At 36.9% G+C, this 21,116-nt stretch overlaps 1 protein-coding gene across 1 annotated transcript in view; it reads left to right on the plus strand.

The window, feature by feature from the left end:
* LOC150079042 (uncharacterized) overlaps positions 1 to 21,116 on the plus strand; it is a 231,514-nt gene that overhangs the window by 81,423 nt on the left and 128,975 nt on the right. The window contains exon 7 of the mRNA XM_090382501.1: positions 19,542 to 19,651. Within this exon, the coding sequence (XP_090238627.1) occupies positions 19,542 to 19,651 (110 nt within the window). The remainder of the gene's footprint in view (positions 1 to 19,541; positions 19,652 to 21,116) is intronic.

Consider the following 21,116-nt stretch of genomic DNA (forward strand, 5'->3'; position numbering starts at 1 on the left):
AACCAAAGGCGAAGCTGATTCTTGCACTGCTTCTATTGGAATGAGCAGCAGCCTGGGAAGCAAGATGATGAGAATTTCCAGGACTGCTGGGAGTCATCATGGAACAAGTAAATACATGGGCTGTGTTAGGGTAACTAAGAATAAGAACAGGTGCATGTATATGTGCATGTACACCAGTGCTAGAAGTATAGTAAATAAATTTGATGAGTTTGAAGTGTAGTAAAGACATCAAAGGTGGATATTGTTGGGATATCAAAGACGTGTTATCACACAGATATAAGCAGTGCAGAATTGGAATTTGGTGAGTACAATGTGTACAGAAAGGATAGACAGGACAAGATGGGAGGAGGGATTATGCTGTTAGTCAAGAAACCCATAAAATCTAAGGATGTGCATCCAATTGACATTGGTGGACAATGCAATGTTGAGTCAGTGTGGTGTGACATATGCACTGGAGCAGGGAAAATGAGAGTAGGTGAGTGTTATAGGCCTTTTATGTAGAGAAATAGTGGGCCAATAAATCAGAATGTCTTATAATGGGGGTTTTTAACTTTCCAGATATTGACTGGAAATTGTAGGTTGGTCACTAGCAAGATGTTTGTGGATTTATTGGATGACTATTTTCTACAGCAATGTGTTCAAGAGGTGACCAGAGGGAGTAATACCCTTGATCTCATTATCAGCAGTGATTATTCATGCATTAAGAATTTGCAGATAAAGGAACCACTGGGTGACAGTGATCACAGTGTACTGATGTAGGATTTACCTAAAGATGGTACTACCATCAAGGGTAAAAGGAAGTGATTTTGCTTTCTTCCAGGTGACTACAGTGATCTCAAATAGTTTTTAAATTCTATACAGTTGTATCAACTGATGATGTCACCAATGGTGAATTCTGAATGGGAAGTTTTCAGTCACTTAATCTTGGAGGCTACTTGGCTTTTCATACCAACTAAGAAATACTGTTCAAGGTTTAGGCCTAAATGGATGTCAGATGAATTAATGAGGCTGGTGGCAGAGAAGAAAAATGCATGGGATGCATATAAATTATCATCGACACAGAAGCCTATGTCGTCAAATATAAGCCAGTCTGAAGTCAAGTTGCAAAGGAGGTTAGGCAGGCTAGGGCAGATTATAAGAAATCTTTGGCAAAGGATGCAAAGAGTTCTTTACTTATGTAAACTCTAGAAGGAAAGGGACAAATCAGATTGATCCACTTAATATAGATGGTTCGTCTATTGCTGATCATGCTCATGTATAAACTGACTGAGTATTTTGCATCTACATTCACACATGAGAAGTTATTCAAGAAGGGGTATGCCAGAAGTTTATCAAACTCTAACAGGGAGATAAGTGATTTTGTATTAATGGCAAGCAAAGTGGAGGAGAATTTGTTGAAGTTAAACATAAGAAAGGCACCTGGGTTGTATGGGATCTATCCAGTTATATTAAAAGAAGTAAGCAAACCCTTGGCCATAATTATGGGAGCTTCCTTGCACACCTCCAGTCTATGGACTGGAGGTGTGCAAATGTGTCCCCAATTTACAAAGGGCAACACAATTAATTACAGACCTGTTAGTTTGACTTCTGTTCCAAGGAAAATAATGGAGTCACTGGTCCATCTAGACAAGACTGCTGTAATAGTTAAGACACATTATAGGTTTGTTAAAGGGAGGTCTTGTCTGACCAATTTGATTGAATACTGTGATGTGGTCACAATGGAACTGAATGCAAAAAAATAACTTTAATTGGATTTCAGAAAAGCTTTTGATACAGTTGAATATGGAAGACTGCTGTGAAAATTAGAGTGGAATGGCATTAAAGGCAAGTTTCTACAATGGTTAGGGGGGTTAAGTGGAAGATGACTGAGTTTGGTAATAAATGGACACTGCTCTTTGTGAACTAATGTTATTAGCGGAGTTCCCCGGGGTTCGGTGTTGGGCCTTTTTTTTTTTTTTTTTTTTGTATATTTATGAATGATATTGATGAAGGTATATCAGGCTTAATGTCCAAGTTTGCAGGATGATACAAAGATTGGCAGGGTTGTTAATGAAAATAAAGACAGTATGCTACTGCAACAGGATCTAGCTAAGTTGTAAAAATGGGCTGAGAAGTGGCAACACTGAAGATTAACATTGAAAGATGCAAAGTACTGCATATGGGTAGCAGTAACCCAAGAGAAATGTACCAACTGTGTGGTACTACACTCAGGGAAGTGGAGAATAAAAAAGACCTGGGGGTAATTGTGCAATCAGATATGAAGTTCTCTGACAGTGTAGATGGGCTGCCAGAGCAGGTCATGGAGTCTTGTCAATGATATTGTATATAGGAATTTTGCTAGCAGGGACTACGAGATGATTATCTCATTGTACAAGGCAGTGGTCGGGCCACACCTTGAGGACTGTGTACAGGTCTGGGCGCATCATTTTAGAAGGATGTAGAGTTGCTAGAATGAGTACAAAGAAGGCCAGAATTGGTGAGGGGGAAGAAAGGGGTGCTTTTACCAAGAAAGGCACAAGTTCTGCAAATTGTAGTGCCTGGAGACTAGGCACTTGTGAGGTGACCAGATTGAGGTGTATAAGGCCTTGAACGGGTTGAGCAAGCTCAGTGCTGATGGGATTCTTCCTCTTGCTCAGATGACAAACCTCAGGGAACATAGAATCAAATTGAGGAAAGACAGTTGTAGAATAGATGTGCGGGAATTTGGCTTTAGCCAGCAGGTAGTTGATTGCTGGAACATCAGATCAAGAGTATTATTCCCCTCTAGTTGCCTATTGAACTTGCTGCTGTAGAAAACAGTCATCCAGTAAATCCACAAAAGTTACTAGTGTGCAAATGATCAGCCCACAAGTTCCAATCAGTATCTGGAAAGTGAAAATCCCCCATTACAGCCACTCCCTGACTTACGTAAGGGCTGCGTTCTGTGGAACCCTATGTAAGTTGAATTTTACATAAGTCAGAATTTCCCTAAATGCTTATGTAGCACTCGCAACTATGTGTGCTGAATTTGATTGGAGCAAAAAATAAATGTTCAACGAACATGTAAATAGAATTATTTATTCAATTTTTGTATCTCATGCTCAGGAAAAATTACAAAAGCGTACAAAATTACTAAAATTATAAAATTACAAAAAGAGAGAGGAGACAGGCATAACATTGGCAAGTTTTACCTTTTGAGCATCATTGCCAAAATTAACTCTCCAATTGATAAGCATGCCGCTGTGAAGATTTCGATGTGGTTTTTTTTTTCCAGCACATCACAACATTTCTCTGCAGCTGCAGAATCTGCACTGGCAACTTCACCGCATACTTTAATGTTTTGGAAATCAGTGTAGCGCTTGAACCTATCAAACCACCCGTTGCTTGCCACGAACTTGGCTTGGGGTTCGCCGTACTTATCCTTAATATCTTCATGAATACTTCTTGCTTTTGATTGAATGGCCATTGGACTCGGGGGCACTTGCTTCTGAATCTGATTTTCCATCCATATTATTAATAGTTTTTCCATCTTCGATATAGCACCTGGACACTGTTTTGTGATCACAGTTTATCTTAAATGCATTGATCCTTTAACATGTTCTTTTATATGTGCACTATCCCTTAAAATATTATTCACTGTTGAAGCAGTGAGACCTAATTCCATTCAATAGATGACAAACTTCGACCTGCTTGTTACTTAATCATTTTAATCTTCATTTCTAAATCAATTTTGTTTCATTTCCTAGCCCTCCCAGAACTTGCACTTTTCGTTGGCCCTTTTCCATTCACCATTGTAATAAGTAAATAGGAATGAATAGATTCTGAAAATGTTTTTTTTTTTTTTTTTTTTTTTTTTTTTTTTTATGATTGAAGATGTCAATGAAGGGGAACACATTTAAACATAATACCGTAACGTAAAATCCCACAGAATTCCAGTTATCGGTATTATCGCAAATGCAATAAGATAGAGTTTACTACCCATTTATATTAAATTGCACTAACAGAAAAGTGAAATTTTTTTTATTGTTTTATGTTAGTGACCTCCAGATATTTAGAAAAATATCACAAACACGTTTAAAATGGAACATATGATAATGATGAAAGTATAATGCAGCTTCCATTATAAAAATGACCTTTTAGAGAGATAAATAGCTTAGTTATATAGTGAAAATTTCAACTTCCTAGGTCTTGGAACGAATTACCAAAAAAAAAAAAAAAAAAAACACAATGTGTTATTGGTTTCACATTATGATATTTTCATGATACTTCCATTTATCCTATGGAATGCACGATACGTTTCCACGATTTTTTTAAGTTTGCACCATCCGGCAAAAACATAAAGTCGAATTTCTGTAAGTTGAGTATTACGTAAGCCAGGATGTGCCTGTATTTATATAATTATCCCATCCATTTTTCTTCAATTCCACTAGTCTCATCAGTTCATCTGACATCCATTTAATTATGTTTACACTTTAATTATCAATATAGGATTCCGGGATGAAGAAAACATAAATTATCCTCTATCAGCCAGGTTTAAAATTATGATAACTTGTTAACCTCTTTACTCTTAATGTGTCCAAAATCAAAGTAGTAAAAACACAATTCTAAATATAAAAGCAACAAACTGAGCATTTAATGAATCCTTGTTAGAAATACAAATAATTTTACCAGCTGCTTTCTTCAAAAAAATATATCTTAGAAAATAATATATAAAGAAATGAAGAATTATAGATAAGTTATTCTCTTTCACTGTCTTTCATGAAAATTAACCTTAGAGACATGAAAATAATGTTCTTTACAGCATAGTTTCATGTTTAACACCAACATCAGATTGCCTTTGGGCAAAAGAATCAAAATAAAATTACAGAACTCCAAAATTCTTTTAAAATGTCATGAGATAGTTTTGTGAATAGTATTCATGAGGCACCTCCATAGTCAGGTGGGTAGGGCAGCATTCATGATATTGCTGTTTGTGATGCCCCTCATTCACGTTTAAAGAATTAAAATAGCTTCCCTCTATCTTTATAAAAACTAGCATTATTAGAGACTGTTCAAGTGTTATGTGTTGTTGTGCATATAATTCTTTATTATTCAAACCTTGGTTGTCTTGTGATTCTTTTATGTTTCTCATGTGGTAAAAATTATTCTTGGCTTTTGATGCTAAAGACATTTTGTTTAATGGACTTAAAAACTGATGAGTATAATAAGATACTGTACAGGGAAATAGAGTGGGCCAGTAAATCAGAGAGTCTTATAATGGGGGATTTGAATTTCCCAGATATTGACTGGAATTTGTGGGCTGGTCACTCACACACTAGCAAGGCTTTTGTGGATTTATTGGATGATTGTTTTCTACATCAGCATGTTCATGAGGCAACTAGAGGGAGCAATACTCTTGATCTGATTATCAGTAGTGATTCTTCATGCATTAAAAATTCTGCAGATACAGGAACCACTAGGTGGCAGTGATCACAGTGTTCTGAAGTGGGATTTACTCAAGGAGGTAACTACCATCAGAGGCAAAGAGAAACGTTTTTGCTTTCGTAAAGGCGACTATGATGGTCTGAGACTGTATTTAAATTCTATACAGTGGGACAAACTGATGATGTTATCAACAGCAAATTCAAAATGGGAAGCATTTAAAGAACTAATCTTGGAAGCTACCAGGCTTTACATACCAACTAAGAAATATTGTTCAAGGTTCAGGCCTAAATGGATGTCAGATGAACTAATGAGACATATGGCAGAGAAGAAAAATGCATGGGATACATACAAATTAATGGGTGACATGGAAGCCTATGATAGATATAAGTTGGTCTGTAACCAAGTCACAAAGGAGGTTAGGCAGGCGAAGGCAGATTACGAGAAATCCTTGGCAAGGGATGCAAAGAAAAACAGCAAAGAGTTCTTTACCTATTTAAACTCAAGAAGGAAAGGGATAAATCAGATTGGTCCACTGGATATTGATGGTTCAACAGTTGAGGATCCTGCTCAGGTGGCTAACAAACTAAACGAGTATTTTGCATCTACATTCACACATGAGGAGTTATTCAGGAAGGGAATATCGTAAGTGAAGTAAACATTGGCAGTGAGCTAGCTGATTTTGTAATAACTGAGAGGAAAGTGGGGGAGAAATTGTTGAGGATAAACATAAAAAAGGCACCTGGGGTGGATGGGATCTATCCAGTTATATTAAAGGAGGCAGCAAAGGAAGTAAGCAAACCCCTAGCCATAATTATGAGAGCTTCTTTGGACTCAGGGGAGGTACCCATAGACTGGAGATGTGCAAATGTAACCCCAATTCACAAAGGAGGATCAAAGGCTGACACAAGTAATTGTAGACCTGTTAGTTTAACTTCTGTTCAAGGAAAATTAATGGAGGCACTGGTTAAAGAAGCACTGCAGGATCATCTAGACAAGAATTCAGTTATAGCTCAGACACAGCATGGTTTTGTTAAGGGAAGGTCTTGCCTGACCAATTTTATTGGATACTATGATGTAGTCACAAAAGAACTGGATGCAGAGAATAACTTTGATATTATATATTTGGATCTTAGAAAGGCTTTTGATACTGTTGCACATGGAAGACTGCTGCACAAATTGGATCAATGTGGCATTGGAGGCAAATTGCTGCTATGGATAAAGGGATGGTTCAGTGGTAGAAGACAGAGAGTGGTAATCAATGGACACTGCTCAACGTGGACTAATGTTATTAGTGAAGTTCCTCAGAGTTCAGTGTTGGGTCCGTTGTTGTTTTCTGTATTTATAAATGATATTGATGATGGTATATCAAGCTTAATGTCCAAGTTTGCAGACGATACAAAGGTTGGCAGAGTTGTTAAGGACTGCTGATGCTATGCTGCTGCAACAGGATCTGGAAAGGTTGAGCAGATGGGCTGAGAGGTGGAAAATGAAGTTTAACATTGACAAATGTAAAGTACTACATATGGGAAACAGTAACCCCAGAGCAACGTATCAATTCTGCGGTACTACACTGACAGTGGTAGAGAATGAAAAGGACCTGGCGGTAATTGTGCAGGGAGATATGAAGTTCTCTGAGCAGTGCAGGCGAGCTGCAAGGGTAGCTCATGGTGTCTTGTCAATGATATATAGGAATTTTGCTAGCAGGGATAGGGAGGTGATTATTCCCTTGTATAAGGCAATGGTCAGGCCACACTTTGAGTTCTGTATACAGGTCTGGAGGCCTCATTTCAAGAAGGATGTAGAGCTGCTGGAATGAGTACAGAGAAGGGCAACAAGATTAGTGAATGGAACAAAGGGTTGCTCTTATGAAGAAAGGCTTAAGTTTTGAAAATTACAGAGTCTGGAGACTAGGCACCGGCGAGGTGATCTGATAGAGGTGTATAAGGCCTTGAATGGTTTGAGCATGCTCAGTGCTGACGGGATTCTTCCTCTTGCTCAGAATAATCACCTGAGAGGGCATAAATTCAAATTGAGGAAAGACAGATGTAGGATAGATGTGCGGAAATTTGCCTTTAGCCAGCGGGTAGTTGGTTGGTGGAACAGACTTCCTTCACTTGTTGTTGAAGTTGATAGCCTGAACAAATTTAAGGCTCAGCTGGACAGGTATTTCGAACGAATGGAGGGGTGAAATGGGAGTGGTGTTTTTTTTTTTTGGCTGATGCTGAATAAGCTTGCTTTGTTGCATCATATGCCTCTACTAATGCTAATGCTAAAAATTTGTCCTATAAACGCACAATGGCAAATGATAATCTGATGAAAATTTGCAACTACTATTCACACTTAAATTCAGCTGTAAAATGCATTAATTATAGCACTTATGAACCCACTCTCACTTAACAAAATTGCTAATAATTTAGCCAATGCTTTTGCAGACTCCTTTAAATAAAGTGGTCAATGATACTAAAAAATTTATGTTCCAAAAATTTAACTTAGATCTTATTTAAAGAGCCATCTTGCATTCCCCCTTTGACTTTGTGTTCCTTCTCAAATAGTATCCATCCTTACCATTTTGATTCTTTGCAATAAAATGGCTAGGCACAACAGCTTAACATATCACACACAAACACTCACCCCGGCTTGTGTATTACAATATCATAGAATAACATAGCTGAGTTCAATTGATGTTTGAGAGCTGCTACATAAGTCACCACTCACATACATACATACATATATATGAAGGGGTATCAGAAAGCATTAGCATTAGTAGAGGCATGTGATGCAAGAAAGCAAGCATATGAGCTTATGTAGCATCAGCCAAAAAAAAAATTCACACAACCATTCCCTCTAAATGTTTGTCCAGTTCCTCCTTGAATTTATTTAAGCTATCAACTTCCACAACGACAGATGGAAGTTTGTTCCAGCAATTAACCACCTGCTGGCTAAAGGCAAATTTCTGCACATCTATTCTACAATTATCTTTCCTCAATTTGAATTTATGCCCCCTTAGGTTTGTAATCTGAGCAAGTGGAAGAATCCCATCAGAATTCAGCGCACTCAACCCGTTCAATGCCTTGTACACCTCAATCAGATCACATCTCAGGTGCCTAGTCTCCAGCCACTCCAAATGCCTGTCTAGTTCAGCCTTAAATGTTTAGTCTCCATTCATTCCAAATGCCTGTCCAGCTCAGCCTTAAATTTATTTAGGCTATCAACTTCCAGAACAAAAGGTGGAAGTCTTCCACCAATCAACCACCTGCTGGCTAAAGGCAAATTTCTGCACATCTGTTCTACAATTGTCTTTCCTCAATTTGAATCTATGCCCCCTCAGGGTTTTAATCTGAGCAAGAGGAAGAATCCCATCAGTATTCAGCTTGCTCAACCCATTCAAGGCCTTATACACCTTAATCAGATCACCTCGCAGGTGCCTACTCTCCAGGTGCTGCAATTTGCAGAACTTAAGCCTTTCTTGGTAAGAGCACCCCTTTGTTCCCTTCACCAATCTTGTTCATACCCTTACCTAGAAATAATAACAACCTTGGAAAGGTGAAACTTCATAGGAACTTTAATCCTTTTCTATGTACTCTCCATGTATAGTAACACATTTCTCCCATCTATGGATCAGTTGCTTAATGCCTTGATCATAGAAGTCCGCACTTTTTCCATGAAACCATGATTCCACTTCATTGATGACTTCTTGAGACGAACCAAAGCGCCATCCATGCAATGGTTTCTTCATTTCTCGAAACAAGAAGAAGTCTGATGGTGCTAGGTTAGAAGAATAGAGTGGGTGCTGTAGTAGCACAAATCCAACAGTTGGCGAGAACATTGCATTCGACATTGCTTCTGCAAAGGCATCAGCAGTCTTGGAACCCATCATACGGAGACCTTAGACATGTGCAGATGGTCGTGTAAAAGGCTGTGGGTTGACCCATAACTAATTCCCTTTGAATTTGTGATGAAATGATTTGTCACACATCTGTCAGTCAGCACCAGCTGCTCGACCTTTGCAACCATCTCACTATCTGTGGATGTTGATGGCCTTCCTTCTCGTGGCTCGTCAAAGACACTTGTACAACCACGCTGGAACTCCCATTTCTACTTTTTTACAGTGTCATAGGATGGAAAATTCATGCCCATACACAGCTTTCATTTCTTCATCAATTTCCTGAGCTTTCTTGCCCTGCAAATGCTGGAAATTGATCACTGCACAATACTCCACTTCGTCAACTATAGCGTTCTTCCTCAGATTCTGGGTTCCACCTCTGGTGTACGATCACCTACTGGAATGAAATTTCACAATGTTAATTATTGAATATGTGGACAATTTATATTAAAAACGGCATCTTCCTACTGAAATTTTCTAGCTCAGGGTACGAATTTTTTGATACCCCTTGTATATATTTATATGTACATGTCATTTCTGTATAGATTATATTCATGTTCAAATTCTGCATTTGTCAATGTCTGATTATCACTATGTCTACTAATATGGACATTATGTGGATATTGTATGATATCTTTATTTGGTATCATTATATTGGTTTATGGACATTATATGGATATTATATATCTCTATAATGGACTCATTTGAGGTTTTAATGAATATTTTAATTTCATTGTTATTTACATTAATGTACATATATATCACAAATTTAAACAGATACGCCAACCATTTAAAACTGATTTAATAAGAAAATAAAATAATACAAAAGACTGTAAAATAATATTTACAAAGATTGATTATTTACAAAAAACTAGTTTAAGACAAAAATATAAAAATAAAATAAAATAAATACGTTAAAATGCATTAAAATATAAATTTAAAAGTGATAAAAACACTATTGCCCTGCAAATGAACCTGGTATTTAAGGATGGTTTGCTTAACTTTCATTATTGCTGAGGAAGGAGGCAGACACCTCCGAAAGCTTACAATAGTGTTTTTATCGCTTCTAAATTTATATTTTAATGCATTTTAACGTATTTACTTATTTTATTTTATTTTTATATTTTTGTCTTAAACTAGTTTTTTGTAAATAATCAATCTTTGTAAATATTATTTTACAGTCTTTTGTATTATTTTATTTTATTATTAAATCAGTTTTAAACGTATATGTTTAAATTTGTGGTATGAATAATCCCAACCTTAGAGGCCTTATTGCATATATATCTGCCAACTCCACATTTATGATGGAGAATCAGTCTTTTTTTCTGAGAAAAAAAGATTGATTCTCCATCTTTTGTCAGTCTTTTTGTGCTAATCTCTGATGCAACAAATTGTCACCATTCTCTGTTGTGTACAGCAGCAATATTTGTGTGTTTGTGTGAAATCTAACAAAGATGCCAAAGAATATGGTATAAAATTTTAGATATATATGCTGCATTTTTGATATGTTGTAAATTCTGAAGAAGGTAACCTGTTTACTTTGTGTACTATATAAATACAGTCAGTCCTCGTATAACACGTGTTTACACTACACGAATTTGATCATACACGATTTATAAATAGGGGAACGATATCTTATATAACACGAACCGAATTCGCTTATGCACGATTCGCCTTTGTGTTTACAAGAAATGGCAATCGAACGCAGAATCACCCCAACCGAATGGAACACAATAGGAATGAAGAGAAGATTCTGAAAATGTATATGTTTTTTATATCAGTGAAGGGGAAACACATTTCACCATAATAACGTAAAAACCAACACAATTCCAGCTATCGGTATAATCGCAAATGCAATTAGATCGAGTTTACTACCAGTTTATAACAGATTCCACTAGCAGAAACGCAACTGGAAATTGTTTTTACTGTTTTATGGTAGTAACCCCTAGAAATATGCTTTAGTAAAATATGAGGTGTTAATTGTGTATCTCTGCCTTTACGGTGTTGTTTATTCAGTTGCTACACACGCGCAGCTTTGTTTATGTGTATCAAGCGTGCCTCCTCTTTTTATAATTGTGCTTTATTCCCTAAAAATGAGTAAAATACTTAAAAGGTGTGAAAATGAAGCGTGCTGATGAAGACACTGCAGATTCAGAGAGAAAAAGAAAAGCAATATCGATAAACAGAGGCGGACTGGGTCAAAAATTCTTACCCGGGAAAATTTATAGTGGCCTCATACTATGGTTTATGGCCAAAATCACTCCGACCCACCGGGGTTTCCCCGGTAAGGCTTATGGCCAGTCAGCCTCTGTCGATAAAGAAAAAATATGAAATTGTGAAACGCTTTGAGCGAAATGAAAGAGCACGTGCTACAGACCTAAATGAGGCAACGCCGAGAATTACAAAGAATGCAGAGAAAATAAAAACAACTTTCATAGCAGGAACAACTCAAAGTGTAATTAAAATCCATTAGATTAAGACACAAAGAATTGGAAGAGATGGAACGGCTGTCATCTGTTTGGATAGAAAATCAAACAAAAAACAAGTTTGCTTACGATAGAAGCAAAAGCATTAGCAATATTTTATTACATAAGTCGTAATAAAATACGTATTTTACTTACGTATTTAAAATATTTACTTACGTATTTAAAATACATAAGTATTTTATTACAATTATTTATTGTGTTTGGTAATGTTTTGGTTACAAATGTGTGTTCAATCTTGGGTGGTCGGCACCTAACCCTATTTTTCCCATAGGGCCTGTTGTTTATATTGCACGAGGGTTTCTAGGAACACAACTATCGTGCTATACGAGGACTGACTGTATATCTGGGGCGCCTCCGTAGCCAGGTGGGAAGGAGCAGCAGTGCGCAGCACACGCTTCTTGATTAGACCGGGGTTCGAGCCCGTCACCACCAAATACGGAGGATGCGGAAAGGTCAGGGAATGACGACCGCATATCCCGGAGCAATATGGCCTTAGTTGCTAATGCTCCTAAAAACCAAACAACAACAACAACAACTGTATATCTGATTTTTCAGTTTAAAGTGGCAGAAACATGGTATAATTAGGTATTTGCAAAACAAATAACCATGAGAATAATGTATATGGCACATACATAGTACATTACTATGTACATAGTAATAGTACGTAGTACATAGAATGATATCATATATTTGGATTTCAGGAAAGCTTTTGACACTGTTGCGCATGGAAGACTACTGTACAAATTGGAGCAGAATGGTATTAAGGGTAAGTTGCTACAATGGATAAAAGAATGGTCCTCTTCGTGGACTAATGTTATTAGTGGAGTCCCACAAGCTTCGGTGTTGGGTCCTCTGTTGTTTTGTATATTTATCAATGATATTGATAAAAGTATATCAGGCTTAGTGTCGAAGTTTGCAGATGATACAAAGGTTGGCTCATCTGCCCAAATGATCTAGATAATTTGGGCAGATGAGCTAAGAAGTGGCAACTGAAGTTTAGCCTTGACAAATGCAAAGTACTGCATATGGGTAGAAGTAACTCGAGAGAAAAGTACCAACTGTATGGTACTACACTTAAGGTAGTAGAAAATGAAAAAGACCTGGGAGTAATTGTGCAGTCAGATATGAAGTTTTCTGAGCAATGCAGACAGGCTGCCAGGGCAGGTCATGGGATTTTGTCAATGATATATAGGAATTTTGCTAGCAGGGAAAAGGAGGTGATTGTCCCTCTGTATAAGGCAATGGTCAGGCCACACCTTGAATACTGCGTACAGGTCTGGAGGCCTCATTTTAGGAAGGATGTAGATTTGCATGAGCGTGTACAGAGAAGGGCAACAAGATTGGTGAGGGGGAATTAAGGGATCCTCTTACTAAGAGAGGCTTAAGTTCTGCAAATTGCAGTGGCTGGAGACTAGGCACCTGCACAGTGATCTGATTGAGGTGTATAAGGCCTTGAATGGGTTGAGCACGCTGAATTCTGCTGGGATCCTTCCGCTTGTTCAAATTACGAACCTAAGGGGGCATAAATTCAAATTAAGAAAAGATAGATGTAGAATAGATGTGCGGAAATTTACCTTTCTCCAGCGGGTGGTTAATTGCTGGAACAAACTTCCATCTGTCGTGGAAGTTGATAGGTTGAATAAATTTAAGGAGGAACTGGACAGGGAGGGAATGGTGTAATTTTTTTTTTTTTTTTTTGGCTGTTGCTGCATAAGCTCATACACTTCCTTTCTTGCATCACATGCCACTACTACTACTACTATTACAGTGTAGAATTTCAGTTTTACTGAATATTTATTCTAATCATTTATCATAGAACATAATGTTCCTCTGAGTTATGCTAATTTTGCAGTTTTATTGTTTAAAAATGTGTTTTCCAATAGTCAAATAGCAAGAAAATATGGTTGTGGAAGAATAAAAAAATGCAGACTGTTAGTGCTGTACTAGACTAGACTAGTGCTTCAAGCACTAGTCAAGCACGGCATCACCGACACCTACCAATGCCCAGTTTTACAGGAAGCAGAGGGTAAAGGCATGCAAACTAGATCACTTCAAACCCTGCATAGGACGACGTATGCTGGCGTAAAACACCTTTGAATGCGTTACAAGCATTCAGCAAATGTCTCCTCAGGCTATGCAAACGCCAAGCCATTTGCATAGCCTGAGGAGACATTTTCCTCATGCATGGAGTGGTTGGCCTTAATTGGTTTGTTTATTATACTTTAGAGAAGACGATGTTTGACACAGAGGAGTTTATTTGTGAGGTGGAAAGGAGGCCTCCCCTGTACAACACTTCATCAAAAGACTACTCCAACAAAGAAATAAAGGCCAAATGTTGTATTGAAATTGGAAAATAAATGTTTCTGAACTGGGATGAACTACGCAATGATGAGAAGAATCAGAAAGCTCAGTTCTGAACCTTATATTTAATAAATATTACTTCTATTTGTTTCATTAGTTAACAAAATACAAATTTGTTCACTTGCAGAGACAATTTATTGGTAGATTCTGGGTTTTATTTGTATGGAATCACGAATGTACGTAATTTAAGTTAATAAAGAACTTTATTATTATTAAATAAGATGAAAACAGTAATCAGAAAACTGCTGAAGAATATCCACTGCAACAATACAACTAATGTCAGTGTTAACAAATGAGAATCACGTGCGGTCTCTGTCTTCTTCAAAAATGAATCTTAAAAACCTTTTGTTTCAAACATAACTTCGGTGTCTTTCTTTTTTGAAAAGTATTGTGAAAGCACAAAGTACAGAGTTGTTGCCAGCGTGATACAGGGGAAAAAAAAAAAAATAAATAATAATGGAAAAAAATATGTCCGAAGGAATTGCAACGGGTTGTTTTTGAAAAACGAAAAGATCATACTTCCTTTCTTCAGTGTGTATTGCATCTATTAAGACAAATGCAAGGAAATGCATCTATTGGAAGCCACACTGGAAACAGGAAAAATTATTGTAAAACTGATTTGATAAAAATAAAAAAAGTTTGCCTTATTGTAATTGTTTTTAAGGATCAGTATCGGTACAGCACCTTTTCTGGATCTTCTAACGAAAATTCAAGAAAATATTTCTATTGATAGCCGTGTTACAAACTTTGGAAACTGGTGTCTTTTCATGAACATTCGTAAAATCGAACAACACTAATCCTTTATTGCACAAAAAGTACTCCAAAGCAGAATGTTTTCTGCTTCAAAAGGATGGAAAGTACTTGTCAATATTCCATCTGAAAATAATGTTGAGTGGTGGAATATAGATGGGAATATAGGTGTTTTATTCTAAGAAGTCACGTGCAGTAAAATCAAACAGGAAGTTGCACTTTATGTTACCGACAGTAATTCTGTAAGACACTGAGTTTTACAAATACCTTAGTATTTGTAAGACTTTTCACTAATTAACATTAGAAGTTCATCAAAACTCTGTATCAACATTCAGTAAAATAAAAAAAAAAAAATAGAAAATAAAAAATCTTGGGGAAACTTTCTGTGTGTTACAAACATAATATAAAACTTTTTTTTTTAACCTATTTGAATTTGCTGGAATCCACCATCATCATTGTCTCTTTCTACTTGAAATCAATACTGTACATAAATACGCAATACATCCATCTTCAGACTGGGAATAGAAAAAGTGAGTCGCTGGTGGTATCCAATGAAATGTTAGAAGCGCACCATCTAGTTTGAAACAATCTGACATTAGGAGCACTATATGTAGTTTTCTGTTTTGGAGGCATTCACGACGCCAGCTTACGCTCACACTTTAAGCGCTTGTCTAGTATAGCCCTTAGTAAAATTGCATGTGTAGAGAAAATAGAGGTAGTAGCAGTTCAGGAAAAATAGGAAAAACAGTAATCAAAGTGATTCCAAGCTATATCCCACTGTGGTAACCTTTTGCAACAAACAGAAAAAAAAAAAAAACTTGTCAAATCTAAAGTAGCTTGCTGTCATTGGAACATGACTTACAAGGTACAACATTAGGCATCTTCTTGCGAAAAGCCTGAAGCCATGTAGGATTCCTTTTAAAAAAAACTGTTATTCAGCGTTGACAGTGCACCTAAAAACTGGAGGAGCAGATGGAGCACTTGGTGGTAAAAGACTCTCTTTGTTACTTTATTAATTTGTGTGCTAAAAAGGGGAATGCTTTCATATACAATCTAGAAAGAAGATTCTAGATTGTATATGAAAGGAAAAAAGATAGATTTAAACAATTTTGTTTGGAATAATCTGATGTAAAAAAGATTTTAAAGTGTATCTGCAAACGTTAGCTGTCTGATTAAATGTGTAACTTGACGTGAAATAGTTGCAACCTTTGACAAGTCTTTGAACTATTGGTCAATTCATCAAATGCAGGTATTGCAAGAATATCAGAGATGTGGTGTCTCTCAGATATAAGGAATTCAGATTTTGAATATGGGGAATACAATGTGTACAGAAAAGACAGAGACAGAAGTGGAGGAGAGAAGTTATACCCTTAGTTAAGAAACACAAAGTTTATGGCAGTGCCTCCAGAGGGCATGGATAGCCAGTACAATGTTGAGTCAATTTGGTGTGATGTAAGCACTGGGAAAACAAAAGAAATCAGAATTGGTGTGTTATAGGCCTAATGACTAAGTAAGCATAACAAACCTTACGTTTGTGCAACCATACAGACATATAGAATGGGCTAGTAAATCAGACTTTCTTATAAAAGGGGAACTTTAACTTTCCAGATATTGATTGGACCATGCGGGTTGGTCATTCACAGAGTAACAGAAGGACTTGTGGATTTATTGGATCACTGTTTTCTACAACAGCATGTTAGAGAGACAAAAGAAAGCAATGCTCTTGATCTGATAATCAGCAGCAACCCTTAATGCTCTAAGAGTCTGCAGATAAAAGACCCAGTAGATGGTAGTCCAGAGCAATATGGCCTTAGTTGCTAATGCTCCTAAAACCAAAGAACAACAACAACGTAGATGGTAGTCATCACAGTGTATTGATGTGGGATTTACATAAAGATGTAACTAACAACTGTCAAAAGCAGGGAAAGAGACTTTTGCTTTCATAAAGGTGATTACAGTGGTCTCAGATAGCTTTTAAATTCTGTGCAGGAACCACACGATGAGTTTACTATTCAAGATTTAGACCTAAATGGTGTCAGATGAACTGATGAGCCTTGTGGCAGTGATAAAAAATGCATGGGATGTATATAAATGATCAGGTGATATTTTACACAATAGATATAAACTAATTTGCAATTAAGGCACAAAGGAGCTAAGACAGATAATGAGAAGGTCCTGCCAAAGAATGCAAAGAAAACCAGCAAAAACTTCTTTATTTATGTAAACACTAAAAGGAAGGGGGATGAATCACATTGATGTGCTAGATGTGAATGGTTTAACAGTTTGACTTTGCTCAGGTTGCTGACCAACTGAATAGGTATTTTGCATGAGGAATGGGAATGCCAGAAGTGTGCGTCAAAGTCTAATAGAAGAATGATTTTTGATAACTAGTTGAAAGTCAGAGAAATTGTTGAAGCTAAACATAAAAAAAACATCTAAAGTGCTGAGTATCTATCCAGTTATATTATAGAAGGCAGCAAAAGAAGGAAGGAAACCTTTAGCCATGATTAAGAGAGCATCTTTGGATTCAGGGGAGTTCCTTATGATCTGGAGATGTACAAATGTATCCCCAGTTCTCAAAGTTGGATCACAGGTGACATGAATAATTACATGCTTATTAGCTTGACTTCTATTCCAGCATAAATAAAAGAGTGGTTGGTTAAATTAGTAATGCAGGAACATCTAGACAGGATGCAGTTATACTATTAATTTCGACATTGTTTTGTTACCTTTCTTCATATGTATGGTTCTATTTATCATTTCTTGAGTCTCTCTGTTGAACTTATCTACTCAATGTTCTCATTATGTATATATTAAGTGTGGATGTAGTGCAAAATATAAAATGTCCTAATGCTTCTACCAGCCATCTGATAATGGTGCTTCATGATAAAGATGAATTAATATCATCTCAAATCCTTCTCAGAGAAGTTTTGATATTTGTCTGGGTTCTCCAAAACTGTATGACAACTATAGGTATGTTTTGCTGTCTGCTGGTGCCAACTTTGATCAAATATTTTAGGATCTTAGCAAACATTAGCATTAGTAGAGGCATGTGATGCAAGAAAGCAAGCTTATATAGGATCAGTCAAAAAAAATTTCACTCATCCATCAACTCCAAATGCTACTCTAATTCTGCTTTGAACTTATTAAGTCATCAACCTCCACTACAACAGATGGAAGTTTGTTCCAACAGTCAACCAGCCACTGGCTAAAGACAAATTTCTGCACACCTACAACTATCTTTCCTCAGTTTGAATTCATGTCCTTCAGGTGAGTAATCTGAGCAAGAGGAAGGATCCCATCAGCATTGAGCTTCTCAAACCATTCAAGCCCTTGTATACCTCAATCAGATCACCTTGCAGATGCCTAGTCTCCAAACACTGTAATTTGTAGAACGTATGACTCCAAATAATGACTCTGTTATTTTGCCCGGAACACAAGTTTAACTAACTGACAGGTCTGTAGTTACTTGTGTCACCCTTTGTGAACCCCCTTTGTGAATTGGTGATACATTTGCATACCTCCATTTCATGTGGACCTTGTCTGAGTTCAAGGAAGCTCTCATAATTGTGGCTAATGGCCTGCTGACTTCCTTTACTGCCTTCAATATAACTGGATAGATCCCATCCAACCCAAGTGCCTTTCTTATGTTTAACTTTAATAGTTTTTCCTCCACTTTGCTCTCAGTTATTACACAATCATTTAGCTCCTTGTTTGAGTTTGATAAGCTTCTGTCCTCCACTTCCCTGCAAAATTCCTCATGTGTGAGTGTAGATACAAAATACTCATTCAGTTTGTCAGCTGCTTCAGCAGGATCATCAACAGTCAAACCATCAGTATGAAGTGGACCAATCTGATTCATCCCCTTCCTTCTAGGTATGGCATTTTGCTGACTGGACCATTCAGTCTCATAAATTTCAACTATATGACTTTTCAGGCTGATATAATTTTCTATATGGTGCTTGTAAACATGGTTTTGGCATCTTAAAAGGCCTTACAAAAAAACTGATTCACTAATACCCTATCTTCTTCTTTTGTAACTAATGATAATATTTTAACTGACCATTTCTGTTGCTCTTTATCCTCTTATTTTTGTTTCCAGCATATACCCTATTCGATTATTTGCGTATATCAACAGTGCATTAGCATGCAGATTTTAGACAGTTCCATTCCATTAATTCTTTTGTTGTGGCACAAGTTTTAGAAAATACTGAATATACTTCCATTGAATAAAAGGAACTTTTATCATTATTGACTTGTTTCACACTAGGGCAGAGCTTGAATTATTTTCCCTTCTGGAAACTTGTGAGAGAGGGTATCTCAGAAAAGCCAACTGTACAATACTTACTGTTTACAGACTGTATGTTGACTCTTGGTAGTCTCAGTGGAAATCCTAAACAGACTAACCCAACCTTTTCCTAGGTGGAACACAAACATGAATTAATGTAATTGAACAAAGAATTTCAAGCTGGAATTCTTTGTTAAATAAAATTGATAAAAAGGTTATGAATTGACAGTCTGAAATAACAGGATTTTTTCTTAGTAAGATCGCCCTTTGTGGTCCCTGCTTCCTTTATGAAAACATTTTAAAAATGCAGAAATGTACTTAGTAATATGCAAAGTGCAAATATTTTGGCTATACCTTAATTCTGTTGTACAGGAATTTCCATGCAAATTTTATCACACAGGTTCAAAATGTTACTCTGATCAGAATTGCAGATTCTCCCATGATCCATTAACAGAGGAATCAAGACGGCTACTTGATAAGGTAAGAGATAATTTAAAAATAAATTTAGGAAACCTATTTGGCATTCATATTAAAGCCTTGATAATCAGAAATAAGTTTGAACTTGTTAATGAAAATCTCCAAATTTTTATTATAAAAGAGACAAAGTTCACGTCACCAATCCACAGGTTGCAAATCTCTTATGTATTATTTACAAAAGTTATGCTCGCACATTACTTATAAATTATTTGCAAGATCCATACTCACATATTATTTATGTAAATACAAATTGAAATAGCATTCAGTAGTTGATGCATAAGTATGTGTGTACATCTCACATGGTAGTGTTACACATGATTAAGCATGTGTAACGCTTACATGTGCCCATGTGTACACATGGGCACATGTAAGAGGCTAGGATATGAACTTTCAACAGTATGATTGTTGCAGAGTGAGGAGGGGTGTCCATCTTCAGGATATTGTGTATAGTTGGCTATTCCTGACTTTAATTTGTGTTAATGTACCAAGAGCAACAGATAAGGGGCTAAACCAGTGGTGTAAAACTAATGGTGGAGATGGTGGATGAATAGGGATGGGAGACAATTGCAGTGGCTCATGCAGACCAACAGGATGGTCACAGTGGTGCAACTAACCCTTCTCCTTTGTGGTGAGTGTGAGACAATAAAGAGCACTTTGTAGCAGTATTGCCTGATATACTCTTCATTGGATGAGATATCAAACCAGCCTACCAATTCGACAATCCCACCCTGACTGCATGTCATAGACATCGGTATCTCAACTAGTGTTGCAAACACTGCATTCAAACAGTGGATCATGAGAAGAAAGTGTTGATTACTGGACAGAAGATCTTCAGGTATCCTAAATCATATTCTTAGGTATGTGTGCAAGGAAGTTTGATGGTAAGACCTATCATGTCATCATTACAGGCCGTATACATGTCATTATTCCTGCTGTTCCCTGAGAGTGATGGCATCTTCCAGCAAGACAATGCGCTGGGCAAGATGTGTGCAGGATTAGTTTGCTGAACACGCTGAAGACAACTCTTTGAATGTGGGTGCCAAGCTATTTTTGACTGAGCGTTACTTCTTTACCTCAGCTGTGATCCTCTAGAGAGATTACACTACTTATTTGAGAACAATTCTTTCAAACAATATGTGAAGAGAGCAAGAAAGGAAAGTTACCATTCTTTATTTTTTCATTGTTTAATTACTAACCTTACTGATCACACCAAGCAGTACTTCTGCCTTTCTTTGGCAGGGACAATAGCCTAAAGAAAAACCATTCCTCAGGTCCAAATGGACATTACATCTTTTCCCTCCCAATGGCTCTAGCATGCTCTAATCATGCCAATTTAAAAGATCATGAGATTCTTCAACTGAAACACATGAAAAGGACTATTTTTGTTATCACAAGATACCCCATCCTTCCTGATACTGTATTCACTGGGTACTCAACCTCTAAACAAGCTTTCACCTTTCCTTGTACA

Source organism: Mastigoproctus giganteus, chromosome 10 (assembly GCF_048544385.1).
Source record: "Mastigoproctus giganteus isolate SK-2022 chromosome 10, ASM4854438v1, whole genome shotgun sequence".
Lineage (NCBI taxonomy): Eukaryota > Metazoa > Arthropoda > Arachnida > Uropygi > Thelyphonidae > Mastigoproctus > Mastigoproctus giganteus.